At 39.1% G+C, this 27,903-nt stretch overlaps 1 protein-coding gene across 3 annotated transcripts in view; it reads right to left on the bottom strand.

Annotated features, from left to right (window-relative positions):
- Positions 1–27,903, bottom strand: part of LOC124364631 (heterogeneous nuclear ribonucleoprotein L) — a 307,173-nt gene that overhangs the window by 138,888 nt on the left and 140,382 nt on the right. For all 3 annotated transcript variants that reach the window (XM_046820249.1, XM_046820251.1, XM_046820250.1), the window contains exon 4: positions 10,506–10,591. In XM_046820249.1, the coding sequence (XP_046676205.1) occupies positions 10,506–10,591 (86 nt within the window). The remainder of the gene's footprint in view (positions 1–10,505; positions 10,592–27,903) is intronic.

Raw genomic sequence — 27,903 nt, 5'->3', positions numbered from 1 at the left:
TGCATATATACATAGTTGACTATATGACCAAATATTCATATACTATTCTCATACAAAGAACCCTAACCCGGGCGAGACTCCTTGTAATTCAAAGAATATAAAAGAATAATGACAACTGTCTACAGTAATCTATATAAACTGCACCTGCGATCTGGGAATGTTCCACAGGATCCGTAGACATTTAAAGAATAGTGACAAATTTAAAATAGACGTGATCATTGTAGTTACTCTTTACGATACACCAACAATTGACGTTATACAACTTTATTCATTGAACAGTTATTTCGGTTTCACATTGCTAATTACTATTAAGTACCGTTCATTAATTATTAATATTTATTATAACTAATTATTATTTCTATACAATGTTGTGTATAGAATTGCAAATAAATAAAATTTATTTACACGCTACTGATGGTGTACTAGATGTTATTGACGGAGACTTGTGCAAAGAAATTTGTTAAATAGTAGTCATTCAGTGTACAACACACAATAGATAACATAGTGCTATTAGTTACAGATAGCAAATACATAATTACTCCACACTGCACCGTTCTCTACACAAATGTCTTGTCTTAGATCGGAGCTGGGTGCAACTGACAGTTCGGTAAACATAGAACAATGATTAAAGCTAATAAAACGTAATGGTAGAAAGAAACCGTTAACGATATTTTTTAGTGAAACATAGTTGATAGAAAACTTAGTAAACACGCATGTCTATTAATCCTTATACGTCGACAATACTAAAACGTCAAGAACCATACATTATTAAGTAATAATTTAAATTGTTTTGTATTCAATCTTTTAGATTTTTATATTATCTACAAAATGACCCCGTATTTTGTAGATATATGAGAAATCCTCCCAATATTTGCCGTGATATTCCAAGACACAACAGTGTTAACAAATCGTGTTTGAGTGACTGATATTGAGGAAACAGAACACATGAAACAGGCAAATTCACTCAACGTTTGGTTCACTTACTGTTGATTTTACTTTAACCCTCACATCAAAAGGTACATCCACTAAACATGTGTATAAATAAATATATTGCATATATTTTAGGATCAATAACAAAAGAATATTATTAAAATTACTTGACATGACAATTATTATATTATAGCACAACAGATGGCGTCAGAATCAAGTCAGACAAGGGTGTCATTATTATAATCTAGGGTGGTTAATTCTCAATCTTGTTGATATATTTTATATGGCACTCACTAATATATTATACCATCAACAATTACCAACTATAACCTACGTACAAGTAGTATAACTGATCGTATTGCGGATAAGCCTGTCTGAACTGCCGATAACGCAAGGCAAACAAATAGGATTGTTTCCTGATCCAACAATATTCCCTAACGACTCTACTGATGTTAATTTTTAAAATGTTACAAATAAATCACACTAGATTGTGAAAATAAAACACTGTACGTCAATAATACACGTAACAATTTAGTACTGTAACTCTTACACGATCCTTTTGTAAAAAACAAGAACAATTACACAGAAACTCACAATGGTGCCGTTTATCCTCTTATTCAAATACATCAATTTCACAAGGTGGTATTTGTGTAAAAAGAGAACCTACTTCAACTGAACAGTAATAAAATCACGCCAACTTGAAACAACGATGCGAATTGCGAATAAATTACAGGCGCCCGAGCACCGCTTTCAGAGTTTTTAATAAGTGGACGTGACGAAGGCGCGACATTTTTCAACAATTTACACGGACGCCAATTGAAAATAATGGGATTAATTGTACGCCAAGAAAGGGCAATTAGATGAGCAGACAAGGAGGTTGCAGACCTCCACCCACTATTAAGATCGATATCCACCATCCTCCACCGCCACCTGTTCCCGTCAGCCAGCGACCTGGGACACCCTTACCCCTCCCTAATACCCTGCTGCATCTGTAGGACTAATTCATATTAATTGTTCGCAATAAAAAGAGCAATCAGAACATCAGGCTAGGAGGTTGCAGACCTCCACCCACTATTTAGATCGATATCCACCATCCTCCACCGCCACCTGTTCCCATCAGCCAGCGACCTGGGACACCCTTACCCCTCCCAAATACCCTACCGCATCTGTAGGGCTAATTTATATTAATGGTTCACAATAGAAAAAGAGCGATTAGAACATCAGACTAGAAGGTTGCAGAACTCCACCCACTATTTAGATCGATATCCACCATCCTCCACCGCCACCTGTTCCAGTCAGCCAGCGACCTGGGACACCCTTACCCCTCCCAAATACCCTACCGCATCTGTAGGGCTAATTTATATTAATGGTTCACAATAAAAAAAAGAGCGATTAGGATATCAGAATAGAAGGTTGCAGAACTCCACCCACTATTTAGATCGATATCCACCATCCTCCACCGCCACCTGTTCCAGTCAGCCAGCGACCTGGGACACCCTTACCCCTCCCAAATACCCTACTACATCTGTAGGGCTAATTTATATTAATGGTTCACAGTAAAAAAGAGCGATTGGGACATCAGACTAGAAGGTTGCAGAACTCCACCTACTATTTAGATCGATATTCACCATCCTCCACCGCCACCTGTTCCAGTCAGCCAGCGACCTGGGACATCCCGACCTTCTCCACAAATCCTACTCACCTGGGAGGCTAATTATTATTAATTGTTCACAATTAAAGGCCTATTAGATTAGCTCACACGGAAGTTGCATTACTGGATAGAGAATTGAAAGGTTTTGAAACGATAACGTTGATTTGGTATTCTGGAAAAATACGGTGATTTGATCTCGGGATAGTTTAAGAGCGTGAGAAAGGAGTATGAAATGTTCTCAATATTAGCATTCCCCAGTAAGATTTCAAGTAACTATTCAATTTTACATTTATCCAATTTAATAAACATCTGCAAGAATAATCATGATTTGAAAAGCAATTAATTACTATTTTGAGAAAGCTAAATTAAAATATACATAAGCATTAATTGGAGGAAAGCTATAAAATAAATAAAAGCTTACTGAGAGAAAGAATGGAAAATGTAAGACTGTGCTTCATTGAATCTGCAGTTTACATACATAAAGCGGTAATTGGGTCCATCTCCAGATGAACTTAAGTTTAAGAAAGATTTAATGAAGCACAGGCGTGACTTGACTCTTGGAATCCCGAGTCACTATTCCATTGAGCTTTAACCCTTAGGTAAGAATACACTTAATCTACCTCTCTAACTTCCATTCATTACGCTCTGTGAAGGTTAGGTGGACTTAAAGCGTACATTAGCGATAACGTGGTTGTTGATGATCCTAGTAGATTAGGATTATTGCTTTAAGTTATAAAGGAGACTAACTTGTTTAATAAATTAAATTAAATTAGTCTCAACATGTCGCATAGCAAAAAAGTTTTCACTCTTTTATGAATATGCCAATTGCTTAATTAACGGACAGCAACTGACCACAACCCATATATACCCTCCAGTATCTAAACAATTTCTCAGTTAGTAGAGGCTGATGGAGTCTTCATGTCGCTTTGCAAGAAAGTTTTCATCCTTGTATGAATATGCCAACAGCTCAAATCAAGTACAGCTACTGACCATAACTTATATATACCATCGAGTATCTAAACAATTTCGTTAGCAGAGGCTGATGGAGTCTTCATGTCGCTTAGCAAGAGTCTTCATTCTTTTATGAATATGCCAACATCTCAAATCAAGCACAGCTACTGACCATAACCCGTATATACCCTCGAGTATCTAAACAATTTCTCTGTTAGCAAAGGCTGATGAGAATCTTCATGTCGCTTAGCAAGAAAGGCTTCATTCTTTTATGAACATGCCAACTGCTTAATTAAAGGACAGCAACTGACCACAACCCTCATATACCTCCAGTATCTAAACAATTTCTCAGTTAGGAGAAGGTGATGGGAATTTTCATGTCACTTAGCAAGACAGTCTTCATTCTTTTATGAATATGCCAATAGCTCAAATCAAGCACAGCAACTGACCACAACCCATATATACCCTCCAGCTGGCAATAACGCCACTAGGTATGTAGGCCAAGTTAAGACCCCGGTTCTCACCGAGCTGGCACCTACGCTAAACGGAGGTTATTTGTGCGCGGATGATCGCGTGACCGTGTGTGCGCGCGCGTGCGTGTCAGTGCGGAATGTAGACAGGAACCGTATGTCAGGTACGTCACTACCTTAGCCCACTTGGCCACCGGAGTATATTTGGATCCTATCTCACCGCCCACTCCACCACTTGCACTTCCATCGCCGTGATCCTCATGACGGAGCTGGCAAGTTCAAGGTGTTTCCGGTATCGATTGGTCGCAACTGTAGTAATTTACATCATAACTTCAAACGCTAGAGCCATTGTGTTGAAGGCTTTATTCAACAAGCTTTCTTTGATAAAGAAAGAGAAAAATTCACAGACGAAGAACGAAGTACGATGAAGCGGCGGCGAGTCCAGCTAGTCAAACGCACCGCTAATGTTGCCTTACATACAGAATCGCTTATAAAAGTGCCTGTGTGATGATAAACCTACATGAGCAGCTACACGTTATCTGATGAAGCTTCTTACAAACATTGTGAGGCAACCCAAGATGGCTATTTTTATAGAGACTGCTAAATTATAAACATGTTTTAAACATCATCGGTGATATCTACACAGTTACCTGTTTGGATAAATTCACGTAATAAACCAGAGATAATCGATTGGATATAATTTGAGCAAGGGCCAGGAAAACCCAAGCCATTGGAGTGAATTAGTTTAACAATCCACCTTAAGAACACATATTATTAACAACCTGGAGAAAACTGAAGAGCACCCCGGTATTTACGGGGTTTAGATATATTACTATACAGCCTTCTCGTGTTGGCTACTTGTCTAGACGCCCCTAGGCGTGTTATCGGGTACGAGGCCCACGTTAAAATCTACATCACTTAGTTCTTCAAGTTCCATTATTAGTTACGCTCACACAGAAGAACACTACACATGCATACGTCTGAGCCGTCTCATTCCACAAATTAAAACCGCCACTTGCAATAATACACCCATAACACTTGGAAAAATACACGATCCATATGTCTTTATATGAACAAGAACTCCAAAAGTTCCCTGGTGGCTAGCAACTGTGTCTATTATGTAACAAAATAGAGGAGGTCTAAACTACATCTGGGACACTTCTGATCTCTGGGTCAGCTGTTCAAACGGAGGAAAGAATACTTTATAATGAAATGAACCCCCTCGGGGAGAACCGCTCCAATCTGGGATCAGCAATATCAACTTCCATTCACAGGGTCCCAAAGGAAGTTGGAACGTATTCAACGAACAATTCAACAGCTCAACAGCGCAGTGTGAAACAAATCCGTCTGTCCGCTCTGTACAGCACGCGGCTAGATATGAATAGACTCATGTAGCACACGTAAAGCTGCTCACTGCTCAGCACCCATTGTTATCACAGCTATTTCTCTCATTGTTGCTATTGTGCGCGAGTTACACATGCACACGCTCACCAGAGACTCCGGCACATCGCAGTGGTCCACGCCTCGCCGCGTCTAACAACACGCTTTTGTTCGCGATCGTCAACAATATCATTGTCTCTCTCTCTCTCTTAAAGAAAGCATTCACAATGCTGAAAACTTCCCTTTCACGCGGCGCCTCCGCCCTTCGACCTTTGCGTTACGATTCAATAAAATCTAGTGGAACTCATTAAATTTAACGCGGATATGAATTCGAAAAGCGTTCCGACGATAAGTAGAACGATTTATTGGACTTTCAACGTTATTAACTTTCCACTGAAAGTGCCGCTTTTAGAGACACCCTTCGCATTTTAATCTTCCAGAGTGCTTCTAAATAAGAAATAATCCCACATAAAAGTTTCGTTAAACGCGTTCGGTAAACACTTCCATAGTACGCACATCACATGACGTTTGTTGCTATCTAAGCGACTCTACGGTCTACACACACACACACGGGTATGATTAAGCCAGGCAAGACAAATACATATTACCGCGCCAGGCGGTGCCGCCTCGTGCCTTATTATCATGTTAATCGAACAGCCTGTGTGACAAAGCTCACTTCTGTCGCTCCGTAGCAACTCCGTTTAAAGCGTTCTCAAGCTCGTTACACTCCTTGGCAGGCGGGCCTTCACATTTCAAAGTTAAACAAGGTGAACGTTTAAATGTTTCGCTACAAGTATTTCGCTTCATTGGCTCAAGTAATCGTTTTAATAAACGGAAAGAAAATCATTACGAGCTGAGCATGAACTTAAGAGAACACTCTTTCGAAATCCAATGTCAACGTGCCGCATTCAAAGTTATGAAACTTTTTTATATTCTTGTATAGATAGTTTGTACACTTGCCCTCACGGACGGGAGTTCGGTTAAACAAGTAGCCAGAGTCATCAAAAACGCCGCAACGCCCAGAGTGTTTTATCGTCTCCAGCAGTTAATAGTGGTGAAGGGTTTATGGCATACGACTGAGCGACCGAATAACTAATTAGAAGACCGACAACCGAGAAGTGGGAAAATATGAGGAGTGTACATGTGGTATGAATTCGATCGGTGTATGCTTATTTACGGTTTCCAAAAGGTTTCGATGTAGTGTTTTTGAAAATTTTAAATGCTCCGGCTGGCAATAAAGAATTCTGTATGATTTTTACCAATTGTATACACTTCAATTTTAGTGATATAGGGATCCTTTTATTCTACTAAAGTTTAGTATTTCCCGCCTGCTGCATTGCGGTAATGAACGTTTCACACACACAGCAGACACTAACTAACAGCGTGGCGATTTATCAAACAGTTAACTGTCCTTGTCGTGTTAACAAACTGATTTGTCGATTCGATTTGGACTGGAAACTAATTCGTTTTACTCTGTTTGTCAACCCGTGACGCGATGTCCGAGTTGCGCCAGGAGAACTGGTGTGCGGCCAGTGTGTACTGTACACGGTGCTGCTGCCTACAGTGGTGCTGCTGCCTACAGTGTCCACTGTACACGGTGCTGCTGCCTACAGTGTCCACTGTACACGGTACTGCTGCCGACAGACCGCCGCCAGTGTCCACTGTACACGGCGCTGCTGCTTACAGGGGTGCTGCTGCCTACAGTGTCCACTGTACACGGTGCTGCTGCCTACAGTGTCCACTGTACACGGTACTGCTGCCGACAGACCGCTGGATGAAGTCGTGCGAGAGAGTACCGTGTCAGTCGGCTATTTCGGCCGCGACGATCCGGCCTCTAATAAACCCAATTAATAAGGCGAATGCCTGCTCGAGGTGTGTGCAAAGTGGAGGCCAGGAATAGGGCAAACAGTGACTATAAATAGAGCATGTGCTGCCAGGTACTGTGTAGCGCCGGCCGCCACGACTGCCACTGCCGGAACTGGAACACGAGTCCAACAACACAACACGTCCTTGGACTGCAACTTGTCAGTGGGGTAACTAGGAGTTGGCTCTGGGGGTGGGAATATCTGACTGAATAGCTCATCACTCTGGTAGTGAATATGGAACAAACCTGAATAGATATAAATTAAATAGGACTAATACAAAGTTAAACATTTAACTGTTGTATTTCAAACAAGTTGGATTGTTATTACACCATATTTTATTTTTCATTACCTCTTGGGGAGGAGGTCTATCCCTCACCCCCCCCCACCCGTTCACCACTGCAACTTTTAACGGTTTGATATTTTTGTACATAACTTATATAGAAACCTTTAGTCTGAAGATATTTACTTCTTCTAGTTATTAAAATCCTGAACTACATCTTTATTATTGCAATTTAATCACATTTTAATCGTCAAACATGCATTTACTGATTTACAGTAAAAAGATGTTAGCAAAATGTATCATAAAAATCTAAATTAGAACAACTCGTCTTTTTAACAACCCAGTATTCAAGAAACCGTGTTTTAACAAATCATACTTCGACATGTGGGCGGGAAACGCGGTCATTTATAGACTTGTTTCTTTGCTCCTATGTTTCTACCCTGCCTGTAGACACGAGACGGTCAGAATTCACATACACACACCGCGCGTAGTAAAACCGCCGAGACGACAGGGTTTTATCGGCGGATAAACTACGCTGTAGGCATGGTGGGGGGGGAGGGGGGAGCGTTGCACTGACACGACTCTAACAACTAACAAATTGCACCAACAGACGCGTAAAAAAGCTGCCGCAGCCACAACACATTAGCCGACTGCAGCCACTTGGCACTGACCCGCGTGATTCACCGGGCACCGGACAAGCCGCACGCTAGCACGATCTAGCAGAACCGAACTCACACATGTGCACTATTATGTAATGTTCATCACAGGCCGATCTCCTTTACCGCCTTGTGCCAGTCCTCATGGGCCACTGGTCTGTGCGAGTCGATGGTAACACTCCAGATTCAGAGACAGCTCCCTGTACAAATAGGTATACTTACGAAATAGTAAAGTAACTTTTATATCATTTACCTTTTCATTTTAAATTCCAATACTTCAATCTCTAACACCAAAGCCTGGTACAAATACTTTTTCTTTATTTTTTACATTGGTATGATAAAATGTTTTAAAGAATTCATTAAAAAAATTAAAATAGTTCTGTACGCCATGGTGATTCAGTGCACACATGCAGAGAGGAATTAATGAGGCACGTTTCTTGGAAACAGAGTATTTAGTTCCGTGAGTTCACCCTAAATGGCTACCAGACCCGGGGTGATTCACACACAGTGTCTTACATCAAAATCCCAGAATTCTGAAACCGTCTTCATTCTCACTGACTAACCCCGTAAATCCATCCATGGCTTGAAACTGTTCCTCGCTAATGAAACGCATACTCTTTTAAAAAATACACACCGGAAATGTTGTTTTTACTATTATTTTGCAACCTCCAAAAATATATAAGAATGGACTTCATAGGAAACAAGTAACTGGGTCGTTACATAACTTTTATTGTACCCTTCAAGGTAGGTAATCTTCGTAGTCCACAGGATCTGTTCCACATGACATTAGTGCGTACGTAATGGGATCTGCTTATAACAGAAAGTACATGTCTTAAGTGTGAAATTTATTTTGACTTTACATCTTGACCGAAACTTCACGCTTCACATTCCACAGAAATCGTCCATTCCCTTAAACCCCTGATTCAACAGAGGGTCCAACAGGTTTAAGGTGAGCAGTAGTTACACAATCATGACCCAAAAAAACCGTAGTAATGGAGAATGTGTGCATCGTAAAGAAGGACACAGCATGGTGCAATTTTTAAAGTGATACAAAATTTACGAGTCAAGAGACGTAGAGGTCCCGCGGATTCATGGTATCCAGACTCGGGGACTAAGGACACGGTGAAACTGTCTCATTGGTTGTACTGTTCACACTCACTCACTGTACTGGACCTATGTTACAGTTACAGTGTTGCAGACTCGGGGTCTGAGGACACGGTGAAACTGTTTCATTGGTTGTACTGTTCACACTCACTCACTGTACTGGACCTATGTTACAGTTACAGTGTTGCAGACTCGGGGTCTGAGGACACGGTGAAACTGTTTCATTGGTTGTACTGTTCACACTCACTCACTGTACTGGACCTATGTTACAGTTACAGTGTTGCAGACTCGGGGTCTGAGGACACGGTGAAATTGTTTCATTGGTTGTACTGTTCACACTCACTAACTGTACTGTACTCACCTATGTTACAGTTACAGTGTTGCAGACTCGGGGTCTGAGGACACGGTGAAACTGTTTCATTGGTTGTACTGTTCACACTCACTCACTGTACTGGACCTATGTTACAGTTACAGTGTTGCAGACTCGGGGTCTGAGGACACGGTGAAACTGTTTCATTGGTTGTACTGTTCACACTCACTCACTGTACTGGACCTATGTTACAGTTACAGTGTTGCAGACTCGGGGTCTGAGGACACGGTGAAACTGTTTCATTGGTTGTACTGTTCACACTCACTAACTGTACTGGACCTATGTTACAGTTACAGTGTTACAGACTCGGGGTCTGAGGACACGGTGAAACTGTCTCATGGGTTGTCCTGTTCACACTCACTCACTGTACTGGACCTATGTTACAGTTACAGTGTTACAGACTCGGGGTCTAAGGACATGGTGAAACTGTCTCATTGGTTGTACTGTTCACACTCACTCACTGTACTGGACCTATGTTACAGTTACAGTGTTGCAGACTCGGGGTCTGAGGACACGGTGAAACTGTTTCATTGGTTGTACTGTTCACACTCACTCACTGTACTGGACCTATGTTACAGTTACAGTGTTACAGACTCGGGGTCTGAGGACACGGTGAAACTGTCTCATGGGTTGTCCTGTTCACACTAACTGTACTTCACCTAGATCCCTATGTTTCCTACACCAATGAAATTAATGTTAAGTATTATTGTAACAGAAACTAACAAAGACAAGTTTACTTAAACAAATCATGCGAGACAATAACATGGGACTTACCACCCCCACTAGCTTATCTGTACTAGGTTACTAGGTCTAGCAGCAACAGTGCTGTTTCTTGTATTAAAGGATATTCAACCATCGCCTGGACGCCGTTCTTCTTGAAGATGACGATCCTCTGGACTTGACCGATGGGCGAGCAGATCGTGTGCAGGACGTGCTGCAACAAATGTCGAAATTACATTCAAAGCAACACTAATACCAGATAAATATTAAAGTTGAAATATTGTATACATCAAAGCGATAATCAAATAACACCGAATACATCAGCAAGGATTAAGGTTAGTTCCACTTTAAGGGGTAAATGGAGTTTTCAGAGCTCTACTGTAAGAACTATTCTGAGAAGCTAACCTGGAACCGGAGATAACCAGATATAGCTTCTATTTGATGTTATCGCACGGCCGCAATTCGAATGGCTTCCACATTGTTCTTGGACAAAGCGATAATCGAATAACACCGAATAAATCAGCAAGGTTTGAGGTGAAGTGCCACTTTAAGGGGTAAATGGAGTTCTCGGAGCTTCGCTGTAAGGATTATTCTGGGAAATTATCATGGAACCGGAGATAACCAGATATAGCCTCCACTTGATCTTATCGCTCGGACACAATTCGAATTGCTTCCACATTTTTCTTGGACAAAGCGATAATCGAATAACACCGAATACATTTGCCAGGATTGAAGTTAAGTGCCACTTTAAGGGGTAAATGGAGTTCTCTGAGCTTCGCTGTAAGGCTTATTCTGGGAAACTAACCTGGAACCGGAGATAACCAGATATAGCTTCTACTTTATCTTAACAACCGGTCGCAATTCGACGTGCTTTCACATTTTTCTTGAACTCATCATCGCACTAAAGAAGCAGCGGGTCAAGGCAAAGACAAAGAGACGACAGAAAGAAATGAAAGACGAGGCACAATCTTCCCCAACGAACAGTGGGAACAATAATAATATTAAAGAGTCGCAGCGTGCTTTCAATATTAATTTCCTCGAGGCGGTGGCGGCGGGCGTGGAGTTGAGTGATCACTTTGAAAAGTCGAACCCAAACGTCTATTGCTTCATATTTACACCATAGTAATACGTTCGAAAATTGTTCTGTTTCTTCGAAGACATTATACTGAATCGGAATACTTACGTTCAAATTGAATATTTATGACAGCACTCTAAATGACAAGATTTTAATTGTTGTCTAATTAACTATAACGTTCGTCCAAAGGCCACCGTTATTTATAATTAAATCGCTGGCTTATCTCAATCCAAAATATAATATTCGTACTTATCTAATTGTGAATATCATGTCCAATAACAAGCTGGAGTTTTTATTTACACACAATTGTTATAAATCTAGTTGTGTTCCTCGAACGTAAATATAAAGAATATTTACACCACAATCCCTGTAATTGTCCACAAATCGAATGAAGATCAACATTTGGAATCCATATACACACAGAACCATGAAAGGTCAGATTAAAATAACGTCAAATAACAAGTACGAGGCAGCTATGGTGAAATGAGCTGGATTCTCTTCGCACAAGAAGAATGTCAACCCCCTTATTTATAGCCGTCAAGTTATGGGTATGTCTCAGTGTAATATATAATTAGTAAGCATCCAAAGTCTTTTTAGTTTTTTCGATATTTTGTATAGGTTATTCAGAAATAAATTATAGTTTGTTGAACTTCAATGTTCAAATATTCACTTTACAACAACATTGTTCTGATAGGTAATTTTACTACAGCCGACTTTTAATGAACGCATTGTGTAATACACGAGGGACGCAAGATAAACGGTGAAGTACTCCCGGGGGGGGGGCGGTGGCACGGAGGGGAGGGCTATAAAGTAATCCCGACCCCCACGAACTAAATTATAAAATTTTGCTGATTTTGGACACCTTTTGATATAATATTAACACATATTCTTATATAATTTACTAACAGAACACTTAATAATACAAATCTTATTTGGAAGCAATATCAATTTTAAATGGTGCAAAAGATTTAATACAACTAAAGATTAAACGAACGTTTAACTTCTTTCATTTTTCTAATACTGAGATAGAGAAAACGTATTAATCAAAATTTATTCTATTCCTATGAGACACATTTCCGGTGCCTTTGAACGTACTCGTACAGTATATGAAGTCAACCCCCTTTTTTAAAAATCTATCTCCGATAAGTATGATAGTATGCAGAAAGCCATTATGAACATTGTATATTGGATATAGTTAGCTTAAGATTAATTTAGGCACGCCTAACATTTCTTCGCCAAATATAGCAATTTTGTGCTTTGTATTCTTGGTGGAAGTGAGTACTGTAAGTATTAATGGAAAAGACATTTTTTATACTTCCACATTAAATTTATTTAAAAAGCGCTTTCGCCGGTTAAGGCATCATCAGTTTGAAGTATAAAAAATGTCTTTTCCATTAAAATATAGCAATGCCGATACTCTGAAATATTATTAATAGTAAAATATTGTACGTCTGATACTACAGCCATAGCGTCAATTCATCTCCATGTACATAGTTTTCAAGCGATGGTAGGCAATTTTCAGCTTTATAGAGAACCCCCAGACAGTCCGTCAAAGAGGATGGATTTCTTAAACCCCGTTTGCCATCCATTAGAGTACATTTTCAACCTGAGAAAGCGATGAAGCAATGCCTACAGCAATCAGGTAATGCTTACAAAATTAATGGAAATCTTGTTTTCTATACTGTGCAAAGACTGTTAATAAGGTTGGTGCAATTGAATTTGGGTTTGGCAAACGTTTGTTATAACTGTTTAGTAGTACTATAAAAACAAAAAATAAAACAATTTTGATACCACTCTACGGGAAATTGGGAGCACACAACGTAGGCAATTCAGGCCATTTTGTAACCAGGCCCAAATAAAAACAGTTGTTAATTATTCACATTATATCCTGTATGACTAGGACAAATTATTTTATTAATTAAAAATAACTTAAGGAAATAGCAAATTAATAATGACTTCTTAACGAATTTTAATTTTTCGTAAATAAAACATACGGTAGAATTTTCTCATTTCTATCTTTAGCCATTGTTACAAAATAGCGTTAATTTTCTAACGTCTGTAATTTTTCGTGGAGCGATCAAAAATAACGTTTTCTACTTTCCTGCAAGGAAGTTACCTTAAAGGCCTACATACACAACGTAATTAAGGTTTACAAACTTAAAATCAACTGAAACGCCCTAAAGAAACCCAACTTTCCTATAAACACGAGTAAACGCTTAATCGTTTCAATCGTGTCACAAAAACGAGCCTTGTTAAACCTCCAACACGTAACATTACACTAATCTCATTAATAAAAACGGAACAATGCGGCGGCGAAGAAAACAAAGAGAAGGGAAAGAAAGGTGAAGTGGCGTGCTGTCGTGCTACAGGTACGAGTACCGCGGTTAGGCTGGGCTTTGATACGTATTATCGGCCAGCAGCGATCTCTGGCCAGGGTCGGACTAGCTATACTATGTCAATACTCAACTGTTCCAGTTTCCGCACTGAAATAACCGCACAGTGTATTAAGCATAGCAAATAATCAAATTTAATTCGCAATTCTAAAACTGTGTGATAGATGAACACAAAGTGTACCCATACATAGCGCTAAGTACACCACTACGAACACGGAATAACTTTTTTTTAGAATACTTCCTCAACAATGGTTATGTCCCTGGTATTACATTATTTAAAAGGAAACAATTATTTACAATGGCGTACTTTGATAAACGTAATTAAGAACTGTATCTTACAATTAAAAGTATTTAACCCTTCTAGTAACGTAAACTGGTACTGGAGTCGATGAAAGACGCCTGTTAAACCACATTAGCATTAGTTCAATATCAATATTTCAAGTGGGCGTTGCAATGCCGGGAGGGGGTGGTGGTTTGGGGGATGATTTCAGACTAATTTATCGACGCCCTCCACCGCCTCTTTTAATAAACGGAAAACATTACGAGTGCAGACAACTGGTAACGTAATTATAGAACGTGTTTACATATCGCTGTACAGAGCTGCTATTGTAGGAGAGGTACCCGCTGTTGGCTGGCAGGTGGGCAGTGTCGGACTACAACAATAGGTCCAGGCCGACTTCTGCCAAGAGCTTCGGAGTGTCCCACATGAACGTGCAGTCACGATCCGTGCAATCGTGTAAACAAGACACGAAACAGTATACATGTACAAGCGACATATACCACTGACTGACTACTTGTAACAAACATTATGATAAGTATTACCACACGATCTCGATTCCTCGCCTCAAATCCAATAAGCCGTTACAATAAGAGAACACGGTGGCCTGGTATTGTCGCACAAGTGTCGAGGAGAGTCAGTGACAGACCGCGGTGCCGCCAGACAAATTGGCGCTGTCACCTGCCCTCGTCTGGGCGATATGTCGGGGTCCCCGGGCTAATTGAAAGTGTACAGTCCGCGCCGCGACAACCCACACCTCTCGTCACCTCCGACTGTGTTTGCAGCAGAGTGCGATAGAACACTCGGTATGGTTGATTAAAAACTGTAATTAAACCTACTAGGTAGCACACCAGAATAAACATGAACAGAGCAAGTCTCGCTTTTTGCCAACTATTAATCATACCAGTATTGTTGTAGAAGGCGTTTTCCCTAAACATAAGACTATTTCTTATAAGAATTTATTCCAGTTTCCAACAGTATAACAAGAACAGGATTAGGATTACATTTCAGACAACTGCTTATAGACACCTTAGCCTACCCCTCATTTTTGTGCTGTCCCAGGCTTAAAAAATAATTACATAAAATGGCCTTGCTAGCTTTAAACTGTTAGGTATTAAGGCACTATGTGTATTGATTGAACAATTACTTAGTTGTACCCAACGGAATGCCCATAACAACTTTTTAGAATTAAATCCTCAAACATTTATACAATATTGAATATTTAGTACTTTAGCATTTTTGCCATCAGATGTTACATAAGTACAAATAAGATTTCACAGATGTTTTCAAACACGGTTAAGTATCGGAGGCTCCCATCGATAAAGCTGCTTCACTGACCCACTGTCATTCATGACAGGCAATGATGAGAAGATCTAGAGAATGTACGGTCAAAGTGAAGACACCAGAGTCGGAAATAGGTAATAATGGCAGTAGGATACAAGATCAAACACAAACTACCACTATATCCAAAATTATAGTGGCTAACAATTTAAATGAATTTCTACTCCGATTGACTTTCGGGAGATTGACAAAACGATACATGGTTGATTCAAAGTGGCTATGTTATGTGTAGAAAGAAAACTCGCTTGCCCCACCGTGCTGGGAGACTGTCAGTAACGTCGTAGTGATCTCGATTGTGCATATGGATGCCAATTCACCTGGATTACAACTATATGTTACATTTTGTAATCTAGGTATCTCGGATGTCGAAACGATGCAAAGTTCGTTTTGAGCTACTTCGTTGCCAACTTTTTATATCTTCAGTCGGAAGTGGATTCCAGATTCTACGAGTATAGTCTGTGAGAGGGTCAGATATCAAACGCTGCACTAAGCGGAAGTTGAAATGGAACTGAATTCATCATTTGGATTGATAATAAATTTGGAAAAATACGGGTCTATGTACATCACACACACATGTATGCAAATTTAGTTAAATTGCACTTAAAACATACAAGACACAAAGTAAAATAGACGTTAACCTTTTATTAATCCTAAACAGCATGATTTTAGCTAATTGATAATATCTAGTTTACTAAAGTTGTAAATTATTTTCTACTTAGTCCATCAGTAAAATCCTCCCTCACACAACCACCACCTTATGAGACCTTACAACTTCACCCTGAATACCGTCTTCTCGACAACAAATTTTACAATGATATCGTAAACATTCTGGAACAGAATTCCTGTAGGAACACACCGCCAGGATACCTCCCGGAGGGTCGCACACACTCGACATCAACGCCGCGATCAATTTATTCACCAATGTAAATTGCATATTACATCCAAAGGCCGGTAAAGTAATGGGGTGCCAATTAAATAACACTGAAAAAGCGATGTGGACTGTCATCACGGCTCGCTAATAAAGTCGACAGAAATAACCGTGTCCCCCCCCTCATCACTCCCCCTCCCGACCCTCCCATCAGACCACATCTCCCACCGACATTATTACATTTTACTACGCTATTACAAATTAGATTCAACTTTCACCCGGACCTCGCAAACTCGTCGGAAACCGTTGCTCAATGTCACCGCAACAAAAGTCCAATTTTTATGATGAACTGCTCGCGTCACTGATCCGGCTTGATACACGTCAGACTATATCGATGTACCACTTACAGCGAAATCCGGGCGGACCTTTACAATTGTTAATAATTTTGGTTATTAAGCTGGGGTGTGATTATTTCACTAAACATGTTTTCAGTTTTACATCCCTTCGATGGATTGGGGCCTCTATCTCAAGCTTATAATTTATTGTGTTGGGAAACTTGGAACTGCTATGGACTGGTATTGTCTGCAAATATAGTATCAGTGGGTCAAGCAAGGTTAGAACACTCTCTTTTCCATGAATGGAGGGGAAGGGGGCTGAATAACCCTGAATAATCTGCAAGGTGCCCTCTTGCCTGGTCACCTATAGTCACAATTAGCCCCCAGGATAAGTATGAAAGAGTAAATAACTGTAACACCGAACCGATCATAGTGCTAGACCACAACTTAAGTTTTAGAATCCATGCAAACTATTTTCAAAGCTGTCTCTACGTAACCTTCAGTTAGTGTTACTAATGTAATAAAATGTAATGTGTTAGTCATGTAGGTTAAATTATTATAATAAAAAACGATAAAGTAGGGATTGACGTGAGAAGCGATAGGAGGGTAGCTTCAATATAATTTTAAACGTTTAATACCCAAATGTGGTGTATATACATAAAGAAATGTTTCATGTTGGTGACACGCACATTCAATTCATCACGCAAATCTTTTACAAGTCCGTTGGAAAACCAACTAAAGATTGATTCACTGATTCCAAGAGCTTTAACATCTATCACACACTGATGGTAGCAATGTCACGGCCCGCTCACAAGAATCGTCTGCCAGAGCGGTGATTAGCAATTCATATAGCAGCAATTCATGGAAACACTAGACCCGCACCGCACTGTTGTGAGCGATTAGCGGCTGAGCCGTGTTTATACAGGCGACACTTGCAACCCGTCCGCACATAACATTTACACGGCAAGCCAATTAATATACGCTGCATCTCGCTGCCAGCCGGTGATAGTGCACACAGTCTGCAGGGCTCATCAGTGACCGCATCGATCATCGACACCTGAACACCTACGATCATTGTTGAGTACGAGTAGATGCTTCATTTTGACTGCCATGTGGAACCCGTTAAGATGTTCCCATTTAGATTTCTTTTGTTAATCTCTTTAGAGCTGTGACACAATATAGAAGTACCATTTTATGTTGGTAACAGGTTTTCGCAATTTGACCCCAGCATATAACATATTATAATAAATGTTTAAAAAATTAACTTTGAGGTTAATCCAAAATAAAATATTTCACTTGTAAAAGCCAATCAGAGACTGTTATCGTGCAATTTAAAGAGTTTTAAATAAGTTACTTTTATCACATAAACTATTTTTGTCCAAACTTTAATCAATTTTAACGGGTTGGGATTTTAGTGACAATAGGTAGTTAATTATCCTAAATAAATTACTGTAACATGAAACTGTTGTAGCACCACTAAATTCAGTCGAGTACGTACTAAATGTGAAACTCGCTCGCTCTGATCCAATCGTCAGTGGTAAAGCGGCTTAGATCAATGGTGATGGGTTGACGATGCTCGGCGAGTGGCGGAGGGTGGAGGGGGGAGGGGTCAAGAGTCTTGTGAGGAGCTGTTTTCATACGGTCACGAACAGTCCTTTACAGTTTCGTCAAAAGTTCGGCTAAAAGATAACAAACATTCCCGCAGACACACTGAGGCATAACTTCACTTTTAAGGACACCAAAAAGGTTTTTTCGAAATCCCCTCTCATCATCCTCTGTACGGCGAAATATAAAATTTTTATTAAAATTAGTTTTGTTTGCAAATCATAATAATGACTCAAGATATGAGAGAATAACTAGTACCTAAACTTAATCACCATCATGAATTAAGTTATTGTATAAAATATACGATTGTTAGATATTCTGTGCAGCGGTTTCTCCAGCTCCAGCACCCTGACACTGTGCGGCGGAGGTGGCGATGCATTAGTAATACGAGATTACGGCGAGAGGAAGGAGGCACGTAGGCTCTCCAGCTACTAGTCTCCTCCAGCATTTGCATAATATACTTGACAATTTGTGTACTTGTTACTTACAGCAGTCCACGTACTCTGGCCGAACAGAAATTCCTCACCTTTAATACGCTACCTGCTTGGAATGAACAACAAATAGAGTGATATTCACAACTCTACTCAGTATTATTTAGCTCAGTGGGAATTCACACTCGGAATTTAATACAGGGGCTAAAGGCAAATAATTAGATAACCTCCCGCGAACATAATCCCAAATGTTACCCACTTCCAAAAGCTCCCACTGGCAGTTTCGAATGAACTTTAAAAAATAACCAATTATATATGTACACAAGTTTTCTATCCCTTGCTTAGTCTCGTATTGGATATTCACTATTCTAAGCTTATGACGTTAGTTGACACCATAAAATCGTAAGAAACCTCTGTTCACAGTATTTCTCCAAAAATTCAAACGCGTTACATGTATTGACCCATTTTATTGCCCCAGCTCATTCTGGGCGGGCCTCCCCGTGAAGCTACCCCCCTCCCTCCCCCTCACCAGAAGTATCCCCACTACTCTGTTAGGTGATGATCGCTGGCGCTATCATTCATTAAGTAAATTACTTTCCTCTTTATTATTTACCTTTCCAGAAGTATTAAAAAAGTTTTTACTTATTTAGGTTTTATCTTAACTTCTTTTGTTCAATAATCAAATGTACAGTACACACAGATCTGCCCCTGCATGCAGCCATATTTATTACCGTTATTTTACTACACTATCTACGTGCATTGTACGACTGTATAAGGTCGCAATGGAACCATAGACACTTGAGGTTATCTAATGAGTCACCAACAATTACCACTTGACACGACTACGAGTGTTGTTGAGCTGTGACCAAGTGCGCTGGTTCGAGCACTGACGGCGAATTTAATTTACCGAGCGCTTCAAATATTAGCTTATGTATTTCTAGTTATTCGTTTAACAAACAAAAAACATTTCCTAATAAGTCAGAATGTGAAGGAACTACGTGAGTGAACACGAGAAAATGACGCTATCCTTCGGGAACTAATTAAAGTGGTTCTTCTATATTCTGTACACCGGGTTACTTAATCCCTCGGCTAGCCCTTGAACAAAAAGCATAGCTAAGTATGTTTGGTTAAACTACAATGTACGATTATTATGAAGTTGTGTTGCGGTAGACATGACCTCAATTCGGGAGGAAAACATATCGGAAAATAACATTCGTCAATATAACAGCACTCATTTAGAGCAGAAGAATGAGTAAGCGGTAGAGTAGGGTTACAGTGGGGTTGGTTCTATCCGCACTTAAAAGACAATAACTATTCTACCATTTATTGGTTATCGTTTGTATGGTAATGCATGTTCTTTATAGTAACGATACATTTGAAACTTCATTGTTGAAAAACGGTAGTAGAGCAATCTAATGATAATAAGGAGCACCTAATAAAAACATTCGTCATAATATGAAATCAAATCAAAACAGGTTTATTGCAGCGACAATTTGTACATAGTATAGCAAACGTTATGGATTTTAATCTAGATTTCTTACATTCATATCACAAAATTCTCATTCTCATATATACAATTTTACAATTATGCAACTGTCATTCTTCGCCAATACAACCCACTTTAAACAGCAGAACCAGTCATCTAATTGGGCAGTCTCCCAGTTAAATGCCAAAAAATGCCCAGTTAAACGTGTAGGTGTTCAAAAACCACCGTTCTGCATCTCGCAGTTCGTAGTAGTTCTCTACCTCTTGTCTCATGCATATGTATGTCACGGCCTCTGGTTAAGGCACACGTATACATACAAAACGAAGTGGTTTCCAAAATGTACAGACACGGGAGATATAACAGCTGAAATTCCTTGAAAGCTTGCCTGCACGACTCCCTGAATTTTATTTTTTCGATTCAAATAAGACTAAGATAAGGAACTGTAACACTGCCTTCTGTGACATTAAAACGAATATAACATTAACTTGTACCCTTGAATTTGCACAAGAACAACTTTCTTGGAATTTGTTACTCTAATAACGTAATTGCACACGGCCGGTATATATACTCGGGTACAGAATGAGGTGGCGCTGGCCACACTACCTGGCATGTCTACGAGCGCTGACAGATCTCTCGCTGACACGACCTGACAGTTGGACCTCGTACCACATACACCTCTTGTCATTGCTGTTCTACATCATTACGAAGTTTCCCAAAAATTTTAATTATAATGCCGAAGTACAAATAACAGATTCATCGTAACAAGGATTGTTACATGACTTGAGTGACAACTGCACCGTGAATCAGCGGCCGGTATATATACCCGGGTACAGAATGTGGTGGCGCTGGCCACACCGCCTGGCATGTCTACGCGCGCTGACAGATCTCTCGCTGACACGACCTGACAGTTGGACCTCGTACCACATACACCTCTTGTCATTGCTGTTGTACATTATTACGAAGGTACAGAACATTTTAATTACAATGCCGATGTACACATACGAGATTCAGCGTAACAAGGATTGTTACCATTACAGAAATATACATAACTGCAAACACTGAGGTAACAGGCAGTGTAATCTCTCTAAAAGGACGACTCGGTTACATGGTACAAGACAAACGGCTGAACGTGTGTGAGATTTAAACACTGCTCTCTTTTATCTTGATACTACCATTACCGAAATACATATAACTGCTTAACACCGAGATAACAGGCAGTGTAATCTCTCTAAAAGGACGACTCGGTTACATGGTACAAGACAAACATTTAAACACTGCCTCTTTTATCTTGATACGAAATACAGCTTACAGGCAGTGACGGACGACTCGACATGGTAGACAAACGGCTGAACGTGTGTGAGATTTAAACACTGCTCTCTTTTATCTTGATACTACCATTACCGAAATACATATAACTGCTTAACACCGAGATAACAGGCAGTGTAATCTCTCTAAAAGGACGACTCGGTTACATGGTACAAGACAAACGGCTGAACGTGTGTGAGATTTAAAACACTGCTCTCTTTTATCTTGATACTACCATTACCGAAATACATATAACTGCTTAACACCGAGATAACAGGCAGTGTAATCTCTCTAAAAGGACGACTCGGTTACATGGTACAAGACAAACGGCTGAACGTGTGTGAGATTTAAACACTGCTCTCTTTTATCTTGATACTACCATTACCGAAATACATATAACTGCTTAACACTGAGGTAACAGGCAGTGTAATCTCTCTAAAAGGACGACTCGGTTACATGGTACAAGACAAACGGCTGAACGTGTGTGAGATTTAAACACTGCTCTCTTTTATCTTGATACTACCATTACCGAAATACATATAACTGCTTAACACCGAGATAACAGGCAGTGTAATCTCTCTAAAAGGACGACTCGGTTACATGGTACAAGACAAACGGCTGAACGTGTGTGAGATTTAAACACTGCTCTCTTTTATCTTGATACTACCATTACCGAAATACATATAACTGCTTAACACCGAGATAACAGGCAGTGTAATCTCTCTAAAAGGACGACTCGGTTACATGGTACAAGACAAACGGCTGAACGTGTGTGAGATTTAAACACTGCTCTCTTTTATCTTGATACTACCATTACCGAAATACATATAACTGCTTAACACCGAGATAACAGGCAGTGTAATCTCTCTAAAAGGACGACTCGGTTACATGGTACAAGACAAACGGCTGAACGTGTGTGAGATTTAAACACTGCTCTCTTTTATCTTGATACTACCATTACCGAAATACATATAACTGCTTAACACTGAGATAACAGGCAGTGTAATCTCTCTAAAAGGACGACTCGGTTACATGGTACAAGACAAACGGCTGAACGTGTGTGAGATTTAAACACTGCTCTCTTTTATCTTGATACTACCATTACCGAAATACATATAACTGCTTAACACCGAGATAACAGGCAGTGTAATCTCTCTAAAAGGACGACTCGGTTACATGGTACAAGACAAACGGCTGAACGTGTGTGAGATTTAAACACTGCTCTCTTTTATCTTGATACTACCATTACCGAAATACATATAACTGCTTAACACCGAGATAACAGGCAGTGTAATCTCTCTAAAAGGACGACTCGGTTACATGGTACAAGACAAACGGCTGAACGTGTGTGAGATTTAAACACTGCTCTCTTTTATCTTGATACTACCATTACCGAAATACATATAACTGCTTAACACCGAGATAACAGGCAGTGTAATCTCTCTAAAAGGACGACTCGGTTACATGGTACAAGACAAACGGCTGAACGTGTGTGAGATTTAAACACTGCTCTCTTTTATCTTGATACTACCATTACCGAAATTGAAACTTCTCTGGAAAGCTTAAAACAAAATGTTGAATGTGATAAAAATATTTGCTCTTCCAGCAACACATATATGATATTAACGGTTCAGTAACAAAACATTCTTAAAATGGTGATAAAATCTCAAAACATCGAGTGAAACAACTAATTTTGTTAATCTAATTTTTACGTCGATATGTTCACAAACTGAAAATAATTGTTTAAATCATTTACCTATTAATGAAAGGACCAGTTCATGTTCATTTATAACATTAAGTAAATAATGTTAACTTTTATTGGCAAAGTAAAACAATAGACACAATACTAGTATGTAAATAAAGTAGTGAACATGACTTCAATGTTGACAGTTCTACAATCAACAAATCCAGGAAATAAATTACATGTTTATACAACAACTTTTACCTTACCATTTATTACACTACAGTAACGTTCTGCTCTGACATAAAACGTACCATTCCCTCAAGCAAGAGGAAGCAATTTCAATCTTCACACATTATCGAAATTACATTCTCTGTAAATATCTACAACGACAAACAAGTCTTTTCTTCAAGCAACCCATATATAGTTTAGGTATTCAAATCGGAGAAACACCAACATGGCTTGTGTTACAGAGTAAACAAATTGAAAATTCTTTGACAAATGTACTGAATACATTTATGTAATTTATAAATAATGATTTAATAAGTCTCCTAAAGTACTTATTATTGCCTTGTACTCTTTCAAATCACAAATGTAAAATTATTTTATTAATTCACCTAAAAATGTTTAGGCGTCTATTATTATACTATCCTGGCGGTTGAATAATTTTTTTCAAAGTACATGTGGTACGTGTCATAAATTCGCAATTAAAAACTATACCTACGTGTAACACATTTTACTACGACACATCTGCATGCACGATAAATGTGGGCAAGTCTCACAGCTAAGAAGCTGGACGAGATGTTGAGGCGGATTAATCTACACAAAGATAACGCTGTTGTTGTGGGGACCGCAGGGGGGGGGGCAGAACTGTCAACAGGCCTCAGATAACATCGCAGGGTGACGCTCTGCTCTTCACTACTCGAGAGTCTACTAGTCGATCGTATCTTAGTCTCCCCACTGCTACAACATACAAATTTATCCCATCCTTATCATCCGTAGAATTTAAAAATACAGAAGAGTATTACTGGGTCATAATTTATTTTACTTTTTATTTATTACGTCGTTTTCTTTGCAATAAAAGAAGAATTGGTGAAAATGATCCGAATTTTTACTAGATAAGAGTCATTGAGAAAGCTGTTCGCAATGCCAGATATCACTGTATTGTCGTTATCTATGTTCTAACAACAACGCTACGCCTACGATTTGTAATTCTCAAATGGCACCATTCATCTTTGCTGTGTTTAGAAATGTCAGATTAATAAATGTTCAGAAGATTGGTACCTCGCTCGACTCTGTGTAGTCCTGTGTATATTTATAAATAAATCTTTATTTACCCGCTTAGTAAAAATTGTTTCGACGTAAATGAAGAGGTATATAATCTACAAACAATAATTTATCATTTTAAACTAATTTTTGAGAGATTCTCTATCGTAATATTGTTTGATTAATGAGGTGGTGTAAGTAGTACTGACTACAATGCTAACCGCAACATTGTACCAACCGAGGTGATGTCCTTTCCAGAATCAGGGTTTCTCTTTACAGTTTACCAGTACGAAGTTTTCTCGGATCTTTTTATTTTATTGGTGTATATTTTTATGTTTTTGTATTCCCTCATTTGAGGCAGATATTACAAAAATATTACGAAGCACAAAGTTGATTGGTCTGGCAAAGACTACATAAAAGTATAAACCAATTATCTTAAAATAATAACTACTCAAGGAATATAAAAAGAAAGATATCGTAACAGCTATAATCACAAATTGCCGTATATTGTAAAGTTTTCTGGGTCGTTCGTCCCGTAAGGATTTGTTCACACAAAACAGAGTAAATACGAGGAAAATACCAATTAAGAATCGAAATTGCAGATATGTGCCAGAATAACGACGAAAGAAGAGTGAGTTCCGTCAGTTCATTTCCTTTACTCACTTTTATTTGAATCACAAATACTGCCATCGGATCCGTTTTATCGCCCCCACCCCCCGGCGGGGCACTTCCCTAATGTTTCAATTTCTATGGTAAGTAGCCGCAGACGCCCAATCGGCGTGAACAGCTTACTCTGCCGAGGACCCAATCACAAGTACATAATACTTCGTAATACCTTGCGCCACCTCTCATTACATCGTCAAGAAAAGAAACGCTACCTTCTCGTCGATAAATTCTTGATTGTAAATATTACAACGCCGTGTGAAACATACAACACATTTCATTCACACATGCCTTAAGTATTAAAATGTAAAAAAGATTTGATAAGTTCAACATATCAATGGAGCAAAACATAGCAATAATAGTATGAAAGATATTTGTAGACCCCCTCCCCTAACGCAAGGTCTAATGCTAGTTTGATATATGTTGACAAGAAATGACTACATCACAAATCTCTTGTACATGTCCTTATACTACATTCTCAAAACCAAATTAAATGTATTTTCGTGTTTTAACTACAATTTCAATGACTAAAGTAAAAAATAAACTTAGCGATTATATGGAAATTCTTAACTATTTTTGCATAAAAAAATTTATTTTTCCACAACATTTAACACTCTCAGTATTAAGCATTCTTGTCTATGTAATAATGAAGTGTTCATGCCAAATTTAAGGTGTGTGGATGAAGTCTTTCTAGAAGAAATATCATGCCACATGATACATTCACATTTTAAGTTTTATACGAGTATTTAAATGAAAAATCATTCCAGTGGATTTGAGAGAGGCAGTGTCCTCACTCTAGTTTACCGGAAGTTTAAGAGTGCACTGAAATAAAAATGTTATCGCTGCACTCGTAAATCATTGACTTCCCACTGTATCATTGCTCATCTTTATACTCTATAAAATACAATTTGCACACGATCATGACAGGACAATTCTGTTTACAAATTATTTATTCTTCGAGTTTTACCGTTGCGATTTGGTTTAATTATATGTACCAATATAAAAATATTCACTAATGCCCATGGAATGCCATTGCACCATCATCGAAGCGTTGCCCTATTGACCAGTCCGTGTTTTGAGATATTTGCGGAGGACGGACAGACAAAACAGACAGACTCTTCGCTAACGCTCAGAGATTGGGCCGCTACAAACAATGGGAGAGCAGTCAGCTGGCCCACCACCGCTGTTGCACGGTTCACACATGATTGCGCTCCGACTGCAGGAACCCTTTCCGGAAATAATATCTCCTTTGGAGCTTTTCTGGCTCCGTTGAAATCTCCTGTGTGTTTTTACTTGCCTCCTTATATTCGGCACAGAAGCTCTCCTGCGCGTACGTCTCGGACTGAATAGTTTTTATATTCCATCCACGTTAACAAAACAAAGTGAGCTCTCCATGCATATCGACTTATGTAAAGGAAAACTATTTTTGGAAGTATTGAAATGATGATTGGACAGAAGAAACCCTTATCTCCCTTCACACATTTATATCTCCTGGATCGATAATCGAGTGACCGGGACAAAGTTTTAACAAGACCGTTAATTCACTGCTTCTGGCACACCCCCCCCCCCCCCGCCTACCCATGTGCGGAGAACTTTCCGAACTAAAACTCTCCCAGTCTAATGGAAGGATCCAACATTTACTAAGCAAATACGATCCAATTTCTTCAGTAAAGTCTACATTACACTTACTATCCCTCTGTGCAACATGTCACAGTAATTTGTTATTAATATAAATTTTTAAATATAAAAATTGTATTAACTAGTAAATATAAAGAAAAAAAAACTGAATATCAAAGTTACTTATGGTCCTAAATTTGAATATATCTTGATCATTCTGAATAGCAATGTCAAAATATCGTCTGTGCTATAAAGAAAAAGAGAGCTGAAACTTCGTGGAGATTAAAGTACATACTGTATAAGCCTACAAAATGGACTGAGTTTGTAAAAATTGTATAAAACATGTGATTATCAAACAAACGTTGGACCTACGACTATTCTGCAGGGCAAGGCGCCTGCTGCAACCACACACGTTATTGTGCAAAAAGTTTTGATCAGTAATCACTAATATTTTTCAGTGAAGATTATACATTACTGAACAGACTACTCTGTTTACATTAGATATGCATTGAGGGACGGAAACGTGAAAGTCATCTCTAAAGGGTTTAACGAAGTCCACGCTCAAATGATTGCGGGTAATACAACGCTTTCCCACAATCCATAGTTGCCTCCTTACGTTATGGCCCCATTATGAATCACAAATGGTACCTCGTTCGTTTATCGCTCTCACTCACTTCCACTAATGTTTCAATTTCTATGGTAAGTCCGCACATAAGCTCTTCATGAATAGTTTATTACAGAAAGACAGAGAGAGCCGAGTCCGAGCACACAACGGTAACCGTTGTTAATAGCGTCAAGTACTCTCTCTATTCACATTTCTAATACGTTTCTGATAAATTAATACAGTTGTTATAGCCCAAGGACCAAGAGCCAATTGGTTTTTCTAGAAAGAAATCAACAGAAAAATCAATCGTCATTTCAAGATTTCATTCTGTGGGGGGGCGGTTTTTGTGTGTTTATTTATATATTTTATATAATAAACTATATATATATATATATATATATAAGTAGCCGCAGACGCCCAATCGTGAACAGCTTACTCTGCCGAGGACCCAATCACAAGTACATAATACTCGTAATACCTTGCGCCACCTCTCATTACATCGTCAAGAAACGCTACCTTCTCGTCGATAAATTCTTGATTGTAAATATTACAACGCGTGAAACATACAACACATTCATT

This window comes from Homalodisca vitripennis, chromosome 6 (assembly GCF_021130785.1).
Source record: "Homalodisca vitripennis isolate AUS2020 chromosome 6, UT_GWSS_2.1, whole genome shotgun sequence".
Taxonomy (NCBI): Eukaryota; Metazoa; Arthropoda; class Insecta; order Hemiptera; family Cicadellidae; genus Homalodisca; species Homalodisca vitripennis.
The sequence above is the reverse complement of the archived record's forward strand: the minus strand, read 5'-3'. Positions and strand labels throughout refer to the sequence as shown.